We start from the raw sequence: 19,044 nt of genomic DNA on the forward strand, positions 1-19,044 counted from the left end.
ATACACACACAATGCATTAAAGGACTAGTCCCCCCCCCCCCCCCCCCCCCAAAAAAAAAAAATGTTTCAATCAATACTTTTATTCAGCAAGGATACATTCAGTTGATTAAAAAATGAAAGTAAACACTTTTACATTGTTACAAAAGTTTTTTATTTTAAATAAATGCTGTTCTTATGAACTTTTTTTTCATCAAAGAAATCTGAAAAAATATGTCATGGTTTCCACAAAAATATTTAGCAGCAACAACTGTTTTCATAATGGATAATAAGAAATGTTTCTTAAGCACCAAATCAGCATATTAGAATGATTTTTGAAGAATCATGTGACACTGAAGACTGGAGTTATAATGTTGAAAATTCAGCTTTTCCCTCACAGGAATAAATTATATTTTGAAATATATTAAAATAGAAAACAGTTATTTTAAATTGTAATAATATTTCACAAATTACAAGTTTTTACTGTATTGTTTTTATCAAATAAATAGGAGACTTCTCTCAAAAACACTTTTTTTTTTTAATCTTACAGACCCCAAACTTTTGAACAGTAGGGTAAATGTTGACAGAACGATAAAGTGAACTATTCCTTTAAATGTCTCAAACAGCCCAAGGTGCAATTTTGTAAACTAATAACATCTGCATCCCTCTCATGTTTAGTAATGTTCTGAATTTATATGCATATTCTTGTGTGGCTCCCATATTCATGTGCTGTAAACAAATCTGAGCATTTTGACCTGCATTATCATTCTAATCTCCATTTGCATAGGAAAAGTTAATACTGGGAGGAAATGCTGGATATCATGATATTACTGGGGCATAGTCATTACTGTGGTCCCCATAAAATGTGGATGGAGCAATCTCGCTCTCTTTCTCGGAACAGCGGATAGTAAACAGAGCTCAGTTAATAGAGTTTCAGCTGTAGAAATATGTGCGGGATATGATAACGCTCCATACACACGAGTTCGTCTGATTACAATTCCATATTTCTGTGCTGTCAGAGTGGCCGTGCATGTAAATCATTCAGAGACAATGATGAGAATCAGAAAAAGAGAAGATGCAGTCGTCACATTCGTCACAGATGCAGCTAATAAAATCTGGGCCATGTCATTAGCACCTGTGGCATTTTGTTGCCTTCCCTTGGAGGAAGAGTTGAAAAAAATGTACTTTACTCACCTTCATGCCATTCCAAAAAAAAAATAATAATAATAATACAATTTTCTTTCAGCTGTAGAGCACAAAAGGGGATTTTTACTTCAAAAATGAGAAAAGTAGCATCATAAAAGTGACACTGTGTTATATAAAAGTCTTCAGAAATCAATGATAGCTTTGTGTGGAGAACAGACTATAATCAAGTAATTATTTACTGAAAGTCTTGCCCTTGCCCAGAGTTCTCAAATCTCATTTGCACTTCATGATCAGTTACGACACCAGCTTAGCATCATTTACACCTTGTGCACTGCATCTTCACAGTTTCTTCACATTTTCCCCATGTTTTAGGTGCATCTCCCTATAGAAATCGCTCAATCGGGAATACATCCGATCTACTCCTGCACCGCTCATTACGTTGAGATGTTGCTCAAGGCCGAGGTTCCTCTGGTTTATTCTGCCTTCAGGATGTCTGGCTTCACTCCCTCTCAGGTGCTGTATTTTAAGTATTTTATTAGGAATTGTTATTTTACATTTTTAATTAATCTCCTCTGTTGGTAAAACAGACTTGCCAGCCTTGATGCACTTTGCATCGCAGGTATGCCTTCTGGTGTTTTCAGTGTTTCGGAGCAGCAACCATCTTCCTAAATTTTTAATGTGGATTGGTTATAAATCTGTTGTCAGCAACAGGTCTCCTCTGTGGTTTCACCAAAATTAAAGTTCTGTGTTTGAAAATGTTTGAAAGAAATAAGAATTATGAAATTAAGCCATGAATATTAGTTTTGTTATTTTAATGTTAATCACCAAATTTTAATTTATTATTATTATTGCTGTTGTTAAATATGCAATTGTTTTACTGTGCAATATAATTATATTACTATAGTAATATATTTCTTCAGTGGTTTTAGTTTTTATAATTTATTACAATAGAAAATATTCTATTAATTATAATACGAAAATATTATCAAACATAAATAATTATTGAACATGAAAACATGAATAATTTTGTAAAAACCTTTCCATACAACAAAAGCAGAAAAGCCAAATATGGCACTGACTTATCTGAATTTACTTATGGGGCATAATAATAATAATAATAATAAAAATAATAAAATGGTGTGGATGTCCTGTATTTAAGCTCATCACATGTTACTTTGTCACGAATCTCTGTGGGAGTCACATCACTTATGATGTGAATTGTGATCGCTGGGTGAATTTGTGTGACTTTGTCAGGCTAGAAATATAAAGATGCAAAGACATTCTGTTATGACCTGAATGACTGACAATCTTCATAGACAAACGCACTGATTATTCAGCGCTACACTTTCTCTGGGGTTTATATGCATGATCTCAAAGCTCTGCCTCAAGTCTTTTGTCAGATGAAGTCAGATATAACCTTTTCTAGCAGTCAAGGACAAGCAAATTATAGAGTAACTGTGTTTTCTGCATTTAGTTTATTGGAATTGATCTTGCTTAATTCCTATGACCTTACTAAAAAAAAAATTATTTCTCTGTGCGTCCAGAAAATTTCTTCTGTTATTAGAATGGAAGATGTTTTTTGGTAGCTATGTTTTCTGAAAATGTTTCAAAGCTGTTTTCAAATTATTAAAATGCACACTCACATAGACCCATTCTAAAAATATGATCAATAAGCTTAAAATCTTTCTGAACAACAAGGACACAGGAAAATAAAAAGTCTTCCAGTATAACAGGAGGCAATTTACACAACATTTTTGTTTGTACTTCAGTGTGATGTGAAGGGAAAGCAGAATCAAGGTTTCAGTATTTATTTATTTATTTGTTTATTTAACAGGGACAGTGTATGGCACTCAGCCATACCAGAATTAGCTACAAGCTAAATTTCATCTGTAGTCCCTGGGCAGGACGAGGTAACATACGATTAACAATCACATATAAATATACCATAAAAACGTTATCACGCAAGTAGCCTTTCAGCCAACAAAGTTTCACATTCTTAAAATTATTCCAGTATTCCAGGGCATCAGTAACATATTTGTTCACCTTATTGTCACCTTATTACAAATCAAACTGTTACACTAAACAACAGAGGACAATTGCTGTAATTGTCATCTTCTGGTACGTTGTTGAGTCTGTGAGTTAGAAGCAGGGTGTTAAGATTTTTAGTATAGTGCTAAGTAGGGATGTTAACGATTAATCGTCGATTAAGTAGGTTCATGCGTGTGACGTAAAGCAGACACTAGGAAGAATTAATGTTATGTTTGGGACCATTTTACAGTTTGCGTGTGCATTCGCAGCCTTTTGTTTCGTGCAAATCTAAGTTGTAATATCGTGTTTATTTTGTGTAGGCCTATCTATTCATTCAGCACTTCAGCACACGCAGCTCAAACAGCAATGCACGACTAATAATAACTATGATTGGGATAACTATATGTCACATTACATAACATTTATGAGAACACTATTTTATCATATACACACACGCATTCAGTTCATACAGATTCTGTGACAGGAATTTTATTTATACCACACAGAAGTATTGATTCGCTAAAGGCTGCAGTTAATGATTGATGGTCATCAGTGTGTTGAGTGTTACACAGCTGAGTAATAAAAAGAAAATACCCAAAGTTGTGAAACTAGTAACTAGTTTTGAAGTGACAGAAACTGAAGGAAAGAAGACTTTCTGTTTTAAATTGAGTGTCACCTCCATCATAGAGGGCATCCGTGTCTGCGCACTCGGAGAGAGTGTTTCGAATTCTTGACAAAGCAGGAAGAGTGTCTGAAAGAGAGACACAGATGCTGTATAAATTGCCTGCTGGAGTGGTCTGAATGTATGCATACACGCTTGGCAAGACTGGAACACCTTTCTATGATACCGTAGAGTAATTGAACAGCTTCTGAGGAGGATTATATGACCTGAACGCAGTTCACCACCACAGAAACAAAACAGAAATACGTCAAGCTTGTCGATGAAAGGGATTTTTGCATATGATTCATATGATATGACTTGATTTATTTCTGTGTACGAGTTCAAGGAACATTCTTTCAATGTTATTCATACACTACAAATAAAATTAAAAATCATGTTCTTTTGAAAAAAATAAAATATTTCCAGTGAACATACCAAACAGCTGTGTTAGATTTATACTTAAACAAGATTAAAAAAATAATAATAATGTAGTGTTGGGTCGGTACGATTTTGTAATGTTTTTGAATTTTGCATTTATTTGATAAAAAATACAGTAAAAACTATAATATTGTGAAATATTATTGAAATTCAGTTTTAACAGGATTAGTGTTTTTGTGGAAATTGTGATATTTTAAGCATTCTTTGATAAATAGAAAGAAAATTAACAGCATTTATTTAAAATAGTAATCATTATTCATTATAAGTGTCTTTATTGTATTAAATATTTTACTTACCCTAAACTCTTGAACATAAACGTATTCTCAAAACAAGTTTTAATATCTTGCTGTTTTGATTCTCAAATAAATGTTGACGTTTCTTTACTAGAAAATGACAAAAATACTAATTAAAGAAAATGACTATGTTGTGTGTAGTGATTTGTTTCATAGTTAATTATGATTCTAATGGGTAATGTACAGTTGACTGCATCATGTTAAAATTCGATACTCAGAAGTTTTTGATCTCTCATTTATTTTTCCAGCATTTCATATTGATTGATTTAAAAAATGTATGGTGCAAACGTTGCGTTTTCTCTCTCTCTCCTTCCCTCGCTCTCTGTTCCTCCCTCCACCTGCCGTGTAGATCTGTATTCAGTGGCTTGGCCAGTGTTTCTGGAACTATCTAGATTGGCCTGAGATCTGTCACTATGTGGTCACCTGCGTCATCATGGGACCAGATTACCAGGTGTACATGTGTGTTTCTGCCCTCCGTCACCTGCAGCAAGAGATCCTGCAGCACACACAGACGCAGGACCTGCAGGTCTTTCTGAAGGTGCAGTATAACTTTTGTAAATGAAAACGATGCTATCATTTACTCACCTTCATGCCATTCCAATGTATGAGTTTTTTTTTCTTCCGTGGAAGCTGTTTAGCTGAATGTTCACGTTATTTTCCGTACAATGAAAGTGAATGGATCTGGGGCTGTCTAGCTCCAAAAAGGACCAAACAGCACCATAAAAACATTATTAAAGTGTTCCTCAGAGGAAAGAAGTTCTGGAATAATGACAGAATTTAAATTTTTGGCTGAACTAGTCCTTTAAAGTAAGAGGCGGTGTTGTTTTAAGGGACCATGGAGTGTGCAAGCGTGACTGCGGTAAATCAGATTAAGCAGACTCTTGTCCTTGGTTCACCCTTAAAAGTTCAAAACTTTTTAGTGTTTGTGTGTGCGTCAGTGTTCACGGTGTACCCTGCACAATAGAAAAACCATTTCAGACTATTCCTGAATGGTTTCTGAGGATTTGTACATATCCAAGATTGCAAAACTTATCTGTATTTCATCTAAATTAAAGATCGGGAATGGAAATTACTCGTAACAATCCCTCCTGATGTCACTCTGAAGCCAGAGTAAATGTACAATGAATCCATTTTGGATGATTCAACAAAGGGGAAATCAAACTCAACTAAAGTCATTCTTTGTTTGCAGGATTTCAAAAGAAATTGTCTGTCACTATCCAATCGTTCCAACACTTTGAAAACCATGACACAGTCTAGCTAGTGAGTTCAAAGTATCCTGCAAAACCATTTTAGGCTTTTTTTCCTTCATTTTTATCAGCAACAATAGATGGTGGAATAGTTTGAATGTCTTAGATAATGGGTACTTGTAATTAAAATGCCATTTTTATTGTTTCATTTTGAACAAACCAGCATGCATCCACTTTCTGGTTTTGAATGGCTTTGTAGGCAGGAGACTTTCTTCTGCTTTAGGGAAACATCTGGACTTTTCACAATAGTACCTTATGGCTCTGTGGTTTTATGTTATAGATTTGTTGCTACTCCACAGCTATCATCAGTGCTGTGAAGAAATTCAAGTAACCTTCCACACAATAACAATAACCCAAACAGGAAAAATGTAAATTCTGTCGTTATTTACTCACCCTCATGTTGTTTCAAACCTATATCACTTCTTTCTTCTATACATTACAAAATAAGGTATTTTGAAGAATCTCTAAGCTATGGAAGCTTGTTTCCGCCACAGAATAAAACATTTTAAAAGATAATTGTGACTTTTTATCTCACAATTGCGAGATATAAAGTCAGAATTGCGCGTTATAAAGTCAGAATTGCGAGATATAAAGTCAGAATTGCGTGAAATAAAGACGCAATTGCGTGTTATAAAGTCAGAATTGCGTGAAATAAAGACGCAATTGCATGTTATAAAGTCAGAATTGCGAGATATAAAGTCAGAATTGCGTGAAATAAAGTCGCAATTGCGTCTTATAAAGTCAGAATTCTGACTTTTTTTCTCGCAATTGCGACTTTATATCACGCAATTCTGACTTTATAACACGCAATTGGGAGATATAAAGTCAGAATTGCATGATATAAAGTCGCAATTGCGTGTTATGAAGTCAGAATTGTGAGATATAAACTATTCTGAGGTAAAAAAAAAAAAAAAAGTATCTTTTTTCCCCTTAGAATTGGACTTTATATCTCACAATTCTGAGAAAAGATGTCAGAATTGCGAGATATAAACTCGGAATTATGTGTTGTAAAGTCAAAATTGCGTGATATAAAGTCGCAATTGCGAGAAAAAAAGTCAGAATTCTGACTTTATAAGACGCAATTGCGACTTTATATCTCGCAATTCTGACTTTATAACACGCAATTCTGACTTCATAACACGCAATTGCGACTTTATTTCACGCAATTCTGACTTTATATCTCGCAATTCTGACTTTATAACACGCAATTGCGTCTTTATTTCATGCAATTCTGACTTTATAACACGCAATTGTGTCTTTATTTCACGCAATTGCGACTTTATATCTTGCAATTCTGAGAAATAAAGTCAGAATTGCGAGATGTAAACTCGCAATTGTGAGATAAAAAGTCGCAATTATCTTTTAAAATGTTTTATTCTGTGGCGGAAACAAGCTTCCATACCAAGCTGCTTTTTGACATATAACAAAATTAGGGCTGTCAAAGTTAGCGCGTTAATAACGCGTTAACGCAAAATCATATTAACGGCACTATTTTTTTTAACGCTTGATTAACGCAGCGCGTATTTTCTGTTTGACCCGTGGCCCAAAACCTAGTTGGAGAAATGGAGATACAGTGTTGCCAACTTAGCGACACTGCAGACCCATTTAGCGATTTTTTTTCCCTTAAACAAAGCGCCCAAACCTTATTTAGTTTCTGAGAATCTACCGGTACCGCCGGTACTGCTCTCCCAGCACACGCGCGCGCCTCTCTCTCTCTCGCTCTCTCTCTGCATCTCGCGCTGGAGAGAGGAGCAGCGCTTTAATTCAGTTAAACACAGATATGATGTTGCTCCTCTAATTTTACATGCAAGTTATAGCCGAAATCGCAAAACAGATATTGTGTTTATCTTATGTGTATTTGATTTCATCAGACGACGGCTCGATTATCAGGATTTTTGTGCAGATTAACATCTTGGAAGGGAGAGCTGATTATGTCTTAATGGGTCGCGTTTCAGTCACCATTTCATATTCATTCCGTTGTTTGACAACAGAAACAGTAAAATATACCAATGAAAACAGTTTTATTGAAAATTTAGCTTCATCAAAATGGGCACAGAGAGAGACAAACTATAATGTAGCCTAATAATAAACAATAAATGTACATTTAGCATTTTCAGAAGAGCTGACCTGTCATGCAAAAACCTAAACATGTTTGTGTTAATTGCTCAGTGCAAAGAAAGAGAAGTAATGGGAACCTGGTATTTCTTTGTTCTTTCTACATGTGTCTAATAGACATGAACAAGTTCTTTGAAAAACATCTATGACCTTTGAAACATGTCTCGTCTTCATGCTCTATGTTGACTATGGTTTCAATAATAAACATACATTTGCATAAAGCATCCATATTTATCCATGCCCACGTTGATTAGAGTATTACAAACTTGAAAAGTATTAATTTAAGGTACATTTAGAACAAATAAAAAATGTGCGATTAATCACGAGTTAACTCATGACAATCAAGTGATTAATCGATTAAAATTTTTAATCGATTGACAGCCCTAAACAAAATATTTTAATATTCCAAATTCATCACACCATGTTTGAATTCAGTGATACTGAACACTACTGGTTCTGACTTGTGACCGATTGTGACATGCCAAGTTTAAATATGGAAACAGAATAATGTGAATGTTTATGGTGCTTTTTTTCCTCAAATTCTCAAAATGTGAACATCCTTCAAAACATCTCATTTTTTGGTTCCTTGAAAGAAAGTAATTGGAACAGCTTATGGTGATAAGCTTCAGCTGATGGTGAACACGTTTCATTTTGGGGTGAACTATTCCTTCAAGTTCGCAAAGACTGTAGTTAAATGAGGTCTCATCTTACAATACGTAACTTAATTGTACGTTCCATCAGAGCAGCGTATGCAATTTCACGATCTTTATCTATACTTCTCAGTTTACTTTTTCACATATTGTCAGTTATTATCTGACTCCATTCGGTTTTATTGAAAGACGCTCCGTATTTATATTTATGACATATAGCATTTATCAGCAGTGGATAAAATTGGTTATAGTTTGTTTTATAATGGACTATTTTTTTTTTTAAGCATTGTGAGTTTATCTATTTTGTTTGTCATTGCCAAACCGACTGTGATTGCCAAGCCGTCTGCAGTTATATCACAAAACTGCTAGCACTGCAGGCATGTTTTATTTAATGCAGCAAACTCATAAAGGTTTATTATCCCTTCTCTCATTTTCATCTCTTCACCATGAACTGAAGTGTCCTTTTGTAACTTAAGGCATAGCTTTTGGTCTTGCATCCGCTGACTCATCGTAAACAAAATGTAATTAATATGGCTTTGTCTAAACGATATTATTTATCCCAAGCTAAATGTCAGAGTGTATTAGGCGGTGCATTGTTTATTTAGTACGCTGACGTGTAGCCATTCCTCACATAGTGCCAGTATATGACCTCTTGTTTCATTAATAAAGACCTTTTGTTACTGTTGGCAGTGAGATTTGTCACAATATTTATTATGTGTAAAAGTTTGCATGCTTTCATGCAGCAGAATACAATTGTCAGAATAATTTTAACCACTCTGTGTCGCACATAATCAGGATCTGCTCAGACTGGAATAAGAATATCAAAATCTTGAATGTAATCATTTCTAAAGCTGTTTTAAGCCTGATCTACCTCTTTTCCGCAAACCGGCTCTCTCAATCAAATCTGTGCTTCTTTTATGCTTGCAGGAGGAACCGATCCACAGCTTCAGGATGAGTAATTACCTGGAGTACATGGAGGGGCTGGAGCGCAACTACAGATCCATGGTGCTCTCGGACATGAGGAGCATCTTACCAAGGAGCAGCTAGAAGGAAATCTGAGGATCAGCAGGGACTGAAAGTGCTTGTGGGACAGAATGAGACTGAAAATGTTTCATGGAATTTAGGCTGTTTTTGTAGCGCAACATGCTCGACGTGCAACGAGGCCGGCGTTTTGACGGACATCATGTGAATATTTCCCTTTTGCTTTCATTCTCTTTGATTTTTGGATTCTTATACTGAAGTATTCTCACTCAGGGGATCATAAATATAAGAAAACAAACTCTTCAAAGGCTAGTAAATAAGTAACTGTAGTAAATAAGTAACTGTAACTGCATTGACTGGTAATTTCTTTTGTAAAATGATGCTATATATTGAACTATATATTTCAATATTGTGTATGTGAGCGTGCGTGCGTGTGTGTGTGTGTGTGTGTGTGTGTGTATATATATATATATACAGTACCAGTCAAAAGTTTGGATACATTGCTATTTTTAATGTTTTTGAAAGAAGTCTCTTATGCTCATCAAGCCTGCATTTATTTAATCAAAAATACAGAAAAAAACAGTAATATTGTTAAATATTATTAAAATTTAAATTAATGGTTTTCTATTTGAATATCATTTAAAATATAATTTATTTCTGTGATGCAAAGCTGAATTTTCATCAGCCATTACTCCAGTCTTCAGTGTCACATGATCCTTCAGAAATCATTCTAATATGCTGATTTGATACTCAGTTATTATCAGTGTTGGAAACAGTTGTGCTGCTTAATATTTTTTTGGAACCTGTGATACTTTTTTCAGGATTCATTGATGAATAAAATGTTAAAAAGAACAGCATTTATTCCAAATATAAATCACTTTTTATCAATTTAACACATCCTTGCTGAATCCACTTGATTTGGGAATGTTGTGGGGACACAAAAGATTTCCCAATGCAGATTTGACAACAGGTTCATGTTGGATCCGCGTTGACCAACAGAAAGCTGCTTGGTTTGAAAGCGAATTCTGTACAAGTTGTCCTTTATATGTTGCTATTGACAAGAGACGATGAACCGTTTTTGCTTGCGACATTTCATTTCAATTTCGTACCGTCATGGTTGCTGACCCCAGCCACTAGTCACTCAGCCTGTTACATGACATCAAGTAAATATGAAAAAATATGATAAAAAGTTATTTTTAATGGAAAATCAAACATGAAGTGAAGTAAATGTGATCTATGTCAACAGTTGAGTACAGGATGAATCGCAGGCCATTCTTGTTGTGTAGTGTGTGTTTTTTACTAAAGGCATACATTAACATCTGTAGTCTGTTATTCCCATCCTAAGGAAGCTGTATAGAGAGGCGGTATCACGTCGACAGGCCATCATTAGCACATAGATGCAATCTCTCACCCTCGCCATCTGTAACTCACACTGTGAATAATGAATTAGATCATTAGAGAGAGGTGTCTTTCTCCTTCACAACAACTGCTAAATATTGCATACGGTTTACTCAGTAGGAGGCAGAAGCAGTTATAATTTTAAGCTGTAAAAAGTTCCCTCAGAGTGCAATCTTTCACACCTATATAACTTCTATGTATATGCTCAGAAACAACCACTGCATTAAAATCACTTGTGCGTCATCAGTTGATTTTATCTTTGTGTAGTAATAACAAGCTATACACATTAATCAGGTTAATGATTTAACGGCTGATTGTTTGCCAACAGTCATCTGGAAATCTGGAGTGTCTTGCTTTGGCTTGTTATAAATTGACAATACAAGCCTTTGTGACGTGGATGTTGATGATGTATCTACAGACCAAAATGGTAGGATAATTAGAAAAGACTAATTATGGGTAATTAAACTGATTAACTGATAATTAGGGCCTATCTGTCTCTGTATTAGGCTTGAGGAGTTGCATTAGCTTGACTTTCTCTGGTAAATATGCTTTATTATTCTCCTCCACATTAATTATCCATGTTATGACTGCCAAATTCCACTTCTTGAAGAATCTGCTTGATGAATGGGCAAATTTTAATCAAACGTGAGCATCACTATCCCTTACTCACTCTGAAGGGCACTTGACATTAGTATTTCTGAAGGGTGCAGGGCATTAAGGGCCATTCACACCAACATTTTTTATGAGAATAGGGAAGTCCAGAACTATATACCCCACATCTATAACAATAACAACAAAGAGGAATGATATAGTTACATTAGAACCATTCCAGCTGATAACCGATAATAACATTGACAGAAAATTTGAATTCAATCAGAAAGTTACCGCCATGAACAAATTATTATTATAAGTCAATTATTTTTAATGAATGCGTGCAGCTTACAACTATAAGACATAAATCATTGTGTTTACTGACTGTTTGTTTATATTTCACAACATGTAGGTAAAGATGCACATCATTGGCCTGTTGCTTGAAGCTACTGTACCCTAACAAACTGAGTTTCAGAGTAGGTTTAGGGTTGACGAAACCATACAAATCCAACCTGGTTTAGATCCGATTCAGCAAATGTGATTTCACTAAGTACAACATGTTCCTGGATCAACATCTTTTTTGATCCTTGAGCAACATTCCAATTAACCAATCAGATTTGAGGGACAAGTTTATGGTTTCTCAAGTTTAGTCTTACAACCATGGTTAGGTGCTTCTACATCTGTGTTATTCACCTATCATTTCCTTCTGATTTTAGGGATAAGTTATGGGTAGGTTTAGGGTTAGCGATAGGAATTTTTTGGAAAAAATTGGTTCCTGGATCAACATGTTTCGGTTTCTCTTTATTTTGATGGCCCCTTTAACACATTCTGTTGACTATAAGTAACTTTGCACCTACATGTCTACTAACTCTCATTAGAGTGTGAGTTGAGTATTAGTTGTCTAAAGTTAGGGTTAGAATTATTTGGCATGTAGTTGTAAAGTTACTTATAGTCAGTAGAATGTCTGTTGGAGGACCATCACAATAAAGAGTTAGCAGATATTAAGCAGACGGTCTACTGATACTCTAATGAGAGTTAGTTGACAGAATGTTCAAAAGAGACCATCAAAATAAAGCGTTACCCATGTTTCCTGTCCAAAAATGTGTCTTAATAGGTAGAATCATGGTGACCTGTCATGTATGTCACTTTGCTCACAGCTGATTGGTCCAGTTTTAGTTTGCAATCTCTAACCCATAAAACAGAGCAGGTTAGCCTTGTAGCTGAAGTAACATTGTGACGAACACTGCTAAAAACCAATCCATCTTCTTGAGCCTAAAAAGCCAGAGCTTGCTCAAACTATTCTCAAGTAGAAGTTTATAAAAAACCTTTTTGTTTTAGTGTTGCTCTACACTGTGCTAACAGCCCATTTTGAATTTGTCCTGTATTTCAGGTGAAGCTAAGCGGTTGTCATTTAGCATTGATGTTCAAGTGTCAGTCATCGGATACCTACTTACTGTGCATTGATGGACATACAATCAATCTGAGAGTCTTTGAAGAAGATATCACAAGCATTATCCATCTCCATTGAACTCCAGAATCTCAAGGGGTGAGGGGATGAATCCATTTTCTCTCTGTATCAGTTCTAATCTGGACTGATTAGCGTGTGATTAGAATGCATGACTTTAACTCTCCCTGTCTGCAAACCCAAAGCCCAGTAGCATCAACGATAGGTCGGTTTCTACAGCAAATGGATGAGATGGAGGGAGTCGATTCTTATTCCTTGTGGAATAGAGGAGGCTTAAGGATCAGGCTCAAACTAAAGAGAGTTAAAACAGACAGACCTTGTGTGGAAAGTAAATTTCTTATGTTCAGAGTATAGGCTCTGAAGAAAGGAAACGAAGAGAAGAGCCGAGAGGCAGAAGATGATTAACACACAGGCATAACTCATCCATTCCCTGTCAGAAGAAGCCAATAATTTATAACACACATTGTGTATTATACACACGCTTCCTCAGTCAAGTTGGAGCCCCATTCTCATCACACAACATCAGAACCACTCATTTGAATCGTATCGCCACTCTGGAGTAGCACGACGGTGTCCTCTGGTTCAGCTCCTAATTTATTTAGAGACTATTCTTTTCACATTCTCTTTTCGCTGTGATCTAACCCAAAATGACATCATCAGCACAATTCCTCCTCAGGCCCACCTGACGAGACCATCAGGTTAATTGCAAAAAGTCTCATTAGCGTTATCATACAAGCAGCAATTTGAATTACCCGAAACACAATACTTACCAGAGCGCAGAGGGTGTCCCATGAATCGAATATGAGAGCTTGATGATCAACTAGTGCAGATAACCCACCCGGGCAAAAAGCAGCATTATTCTCGAATGTCTCTGTCTCTTTGAATTACAGGAACAGAGATTGCAGATAGTGTTTGAGTGAAGATATCACAGAAGAAGTGTACAATATGTCAGAGTCATGTCAGAGGTGAGGCTCTTCTGTCTGCTGTGTGACATACCATTCATCCAGGGCATTTTGACCCCTGGAGATCTATCTATCTACCTATCTATCTATCTATCTATCTATCTATCTATCTATCTATCTATCTATCTATCTATCTATCTATCTATCTATCTATCTGTCTATCTGTCTGTCTGTCTGTCTGTCTGTCTGTCTATCTATCTGTCTTATCTGTCTGTCTGTCTGTCATTCATTCGTTCTGTTGTTCCATCCATCCATCCATCCATCCATCCATCCATCCATCCATCCAATTTCAAGAAGACTATTATTACTGCTGTTTTGAACCCATAATCAGAAGCCAAAAGGCATTTCTAAAATCTAATTACTCACCTATCTTTATGACCGTTATTATAATTTTTATTCCTTTAGGCACACATTTTTTTGGCTTCAGTTAGCTTTATGTTAAACTCATATGCCACCACTTAACTGTGAATAAAGGAAACGGCAAAAAAAAACTAAACAAAAATACATCTCAGTACAAAGAGCAAGCCAAATGGAATTGTGGGCGTTGAAGGGAAAAAAAACTGTACCATCGCATTGCGTGGACAGCTGAGATATTTTTTCCCATTGTCTGCCTCCTTTTCAATGTGAAGTGCCTATTATTGACTTTGATTTTACATAATGTATTGACATCCTTGTAGCTCATACAAATGTGGCACTAACTAATGAAACCATGGTTGACATCTTTCCTGGCAAAAGTTCATTTCATTCCTGCAGGTGAAAATTCAGTCAAAACACACTGCAGGTGTTACTGAATGTGTTTTGCACTAAATGGATCTGCTGATTTATTGCATTTTGACTAGAGTAACCTGGTGGATATAAATATACAGTATAACATCTGGACTACAAAATACTATAAAATAGGGAAAAAATGTGACTGGAACTTGACTTGCTGCCATAATGATATGGTGCTTGCTTGAGAGGTGGTTGCTGTTGTTCTGAGTGGTTGTTTACAGGCCCAAGTCAGAAGAGCCCATCACCCCAAGACCTCATATCAGCTACTGTATATATATTAGATGTGCGCCATGACTATTTTTATTAATGTTTAAAATTTTGTAACCGACTAGTGTAACAAATCCTCAGAGGAGTCAAAAAAGTCTGTATATGTGATTCATTTAAAATAGCCTATACTTAATCTATGAATCAAACAGTCAAATCCAATACTGTTGGATGAATGTCACCGAAAAACATATGCAATGTACCGTATAATTTATGTGATGCTTGCCTTGCATTATGATCATTATACAGTAAACCTAAGTGTTCACTTAATCAACATTAACCAATATAGACATATTAGTCTTGCACTGCCTAATGATAAAGTACCAACTCAGCTTATTATAAACAGAATTCCTCAAATAAAATGTAAAAGTTAGCCGAAATAAATCAGCACGTCAAGGGATTGTTGTTCGTTACCGCCACTCGCGTGTCCATTTTTGAACATGCTTTGAGAGTATGAAAAGTGCATATATTATTATATAATATTAGTTAGTTAAAAATAAACATGGTCTGTTTGAGTGCTTAAAGACAGCATGCAAGGAAGGATAAATGATGGGTGTAAATTGGTATGCCAGCAGTGTATGGGGCTTCCTCCACTGAGCAGATCAAACAAGCTTCTGCTTAATGCTTTTCATTTATCAATACGGCCCCATCAGTAGACAAGCAACAGTCTGGATTCTCTCGAAGGAGCGCTTGAGCTCAGAAACATTAATGACAGACATCACCGCAGAAAGGTCTGAGTCATGGCAGAGAGAGGCTAACAGAGATCTTAGGGATCAGAGTGACGATTAACCCTGGTAAGTGCTCACACATACACAGATGTACCGTGGTGTGTGGCATTTTACATTATCAAACAGACATTAATACTATAATATTTTATTTTAGTATGTTTATATTCTTAGATTAAATTAGCAATTAAAAATAATTTGCATGTAACACTCAAGTGTGAAATTAATTGTTTCTACTGTTTTTGCATTGATTTAAAAATAATAACTGCAGCAATACAGTAACACTATTTTCTGTCTGCACTTCATTACCACTAACTGTTGTTCTGCTATTATTATTAATAGTCACCTTCTTTTCAGATCATTAGTTGGCAAATTGCCTGTTAGCACTAGTCATGATGGTTGCAGGCATGCAGATGCAGCTCTAATTTCACCAAGCTGGGGAGTCTCTTAATTCAGCTAAACAGTTCAACTTCGTTTGGATTCGAAGGTAATGATGTCAAGTGATTCAAGTTGTTTCCTTTGTAATTAGTCCATTCTAACCAATACGCAACTTCCGGGATTGTTATGAACATCATTATCTATCATCTCTTTACCCATCATCAGTATACTGTTCCATAAAACTATGGAGATAGAAAGATAGATAGATTTTGCCACATTCTTCATAAATAAAACCACCACCATCAGAGGCCAATTTACCAATCCACAAACTGACACACACATTTTACCAGCTAACACACACATTCTACCCTCCTTCCCTCTACTTTCATAGGCACAAGTCTCCAAACTCCTCCTTTCCAATCGCCCTACCACCTGTCCACTTGATCCTATTCCTACTAACCTACTTCAAGCCATTTCATCCTCAGTTGTACCCACACTCACACACATCATAAACACCTCTCTTCACACTGGTACCTTTCCCACAGCATTTAAGCAGGCTCGTGTAACCCCACTGCTTAAGAAACCCATTCTAAATCCAGCACATCTGGAAAATTACAGACCGGTATCTCTTCTTCCATTCGTCGCAAAAACACTTGAACGAGTTGTTTTCAACCAGATCTCTTCCTTCCTTACACAGAACAACCTCTTGGACAACAATCAGTCTGGTTTCAAAAGCGGACACTCATCTGAGACTGTCCTGCTCTCAGTAATTGAAGCTCTGAGACTGGCAAGCGCAGCTTCCAAATCCTCAGTTCTCATCCTGCTGGATCTGTCTGCTGCCTTTTACACAGTTAACCACCAGATCCTCCTGTCAATCCTAAAGATGAAGGGCATTTCAGGAACCGCACTCCAATGGTTCAAGTCTTACCTCTCAGGTAGGTCGTTCAGGGTGTCGTGGAGGGGTGAGGTGAGGTGTCTAAGACCCAACATCTAGCTACTGGAGTGCCTCAGGGCTCAGTGCTTGGACCACTTCTCTTCTCCAACTACATGACATCACTAGGATCTGTGATTCAGAAACATGGCTTTTCCTATCATGGCTAACTCCACCTCTCATTCCAGCCTAACGATCCGACGGTAGCTGATCGTATCTCAGCCTGCCTGACAGACATTTCTGGCTGGATGAAGGACCACCACCTTCAACTAAACCTTGCGAAGACAGAGCTACTTGTGGTCCCGGCCAACCCAACACTTCATCACAACTTCACCATTCAGCTATATAGGCTCGTCATCCATAACTCCATCAAGGTCAGCCAGGAACCTTGGAGTGGTAATTGATGATCAATTGAACTTCACAGACCACATTGCTAGAACTGCCCGGTCATGTAGATTTGCCTTGTACAACATTAGGCGGATCAGGCCCTTCCTCACACATGGGCTTCCACCACATGTCACTCCTCTCCTCACAAAATTGCACTGGTTGCCAGTTGCCGCTCGCATCAAATTCAAGTCACTGACATTTGCCTACAGAACAACCACTGGCTCTGCTCCCTTTTACTTATACTCATTACTTCAGACTTATGTGCCATCCAGAAACTTGCGCTCTGCAAGCGAACAACGTCTTGTGGTGTCTTGTGGAGGCACAAAATCTCTTTCTCGGACCTTTACCATGACTGTTCCCTGCTGGTGGAATGATCTGCCTAACTCAACCAGAGCTGCTGAGTCCATAGCCACTTTCAAGAAACGGTTGAAGATGCTTCTTTTTCGACAGCACTTGATCCAGTAATACTAACACTTTCTCTTCTATTCTATTCTATAAAAAAATAATAAAAAATAACATGTACTGCGTTAGATTAAACTGAGAGGGGTCATAGCACTTGCATATTGTTGTCCTACTGTTAGTTTAGTTGCTTCTATTGTTCTCATTTGTAAGTCGCTTTGGATAAAAGCATCTGCTAAATGAATAAATGTAAATGTAGAGAGAGAGAGAGAGAGAGAGAGAGAGAGATGGATGGAACAGAGATAGATAGATAGATAGATAGATAGATAGATAGATAGATAGATAGATAGATAGATAGATAGATAGATAGATAGATAGATAGATAGATAGATAGATAGATAGGGACAATTCAGGATTCGACATATTGCTGTATGTACTCAATAATGAAGCCCTTTAAAGTTCACTAGCTTCTTTTCTCATTAATCATATAGGGCTATAACAGAATCATTTCCTTAACATATTATGAATTATGGGCTAATATCAAAAAGTACAGGATAAATGACCATATAGTATGAAATGTAATAATGTCAAAATGTGCTCATAATCAAAGGAAATACTAAGCAGGAAGAGCCTATTCAAAGCACACCTTCCTTTTGTCCTCTTAATCACATTTCATGAAAACATAATCATCAGTCATTTCAGACAATACTTATTCACGGTGAAAATACATGAAATCTGAAATAATTGACATCAATTTCGGTGCCAGCAACACAGACCTTGGAAGGCCTGAAAAGGTCAGAGCGGGACACGAATTATGCCGGTGTTAATTAGTGACGTGCCCCAGTGGCTGCACGGTCTGTGATCAGGGTGTCAATGAGCTTTCATTAGCACAGCAACAGGAAATACACACTCGCACACATGCCACAGAACAGGATTAAGCCTGTTCCAAATCTGTCTGTGGAGCTAAACTTCTCCTCACCTCTGTGTGCTTGACAACATTGGTCATGTTTTTTAATGCATTTACCATATTTACATCCATTAAATTCACAGGGATTTTTTAAGTCGTCATGCATCAAATCCAAGGGATCAGGGTGTTGCTGGTCAGCATGGACCATAAGCCCCTGCTGGTAGATGATGTAACTACACCATCTGCCAGCATAAAGCATCTTTCTCCATTGATGGCCACTCAAAAGTGTGTATTCTGACAAAATAGTTTTAGTTTTGTTTTTTATTTTGTT

The 19,044-nt window shown here is 36.6% G+C and overlaps 1 protein-coding gene across 2 annotated transcripts in view; it reads left to right on the forward strand.

Annotated features, from left to right (window-relative positions):
• tbc1d32 (TBC1 domain family, member 32) overlaps positions 1–10,379 on the forward strand; it is a 41,227-nt gene extending 30,848 nt beyond the window's left edge. For both annotated transcript variants that reach the window (XM_084090710.1, XM_084090711.1), the window contains 3 exons: positions 1,495–1,635; positions 4,892–5,080; positions 9,482–10,379. In XM_084090710.1, the coding sequence (XP_083946836.1) occupies positions 1,495–1,635; positions 4,892–5,080; positions 9,482–9,601 (450 nt within the window). In that variant the 3' untranslated portion in view covers positions 9,602–10,379. The remainder of the gene's footprint in view (positions 1–1,494; positions 1,636–4,891; positions 5,081–9,481) is intronic.
• Positions 10,380–19,044: the final 8,665 nt, after the last annotated feature.

This window comes from Abramis brama (genome assembly GCF_963993115.1).
Source record: "Abramis brama genome assembly, chromosome: 18".
Lineage (NCBI taxonomy): Eukaryota > Metazoa > Chordata > Actinopteri > Cypriniformes > Leuciscidae > Abramis > Abramis brama.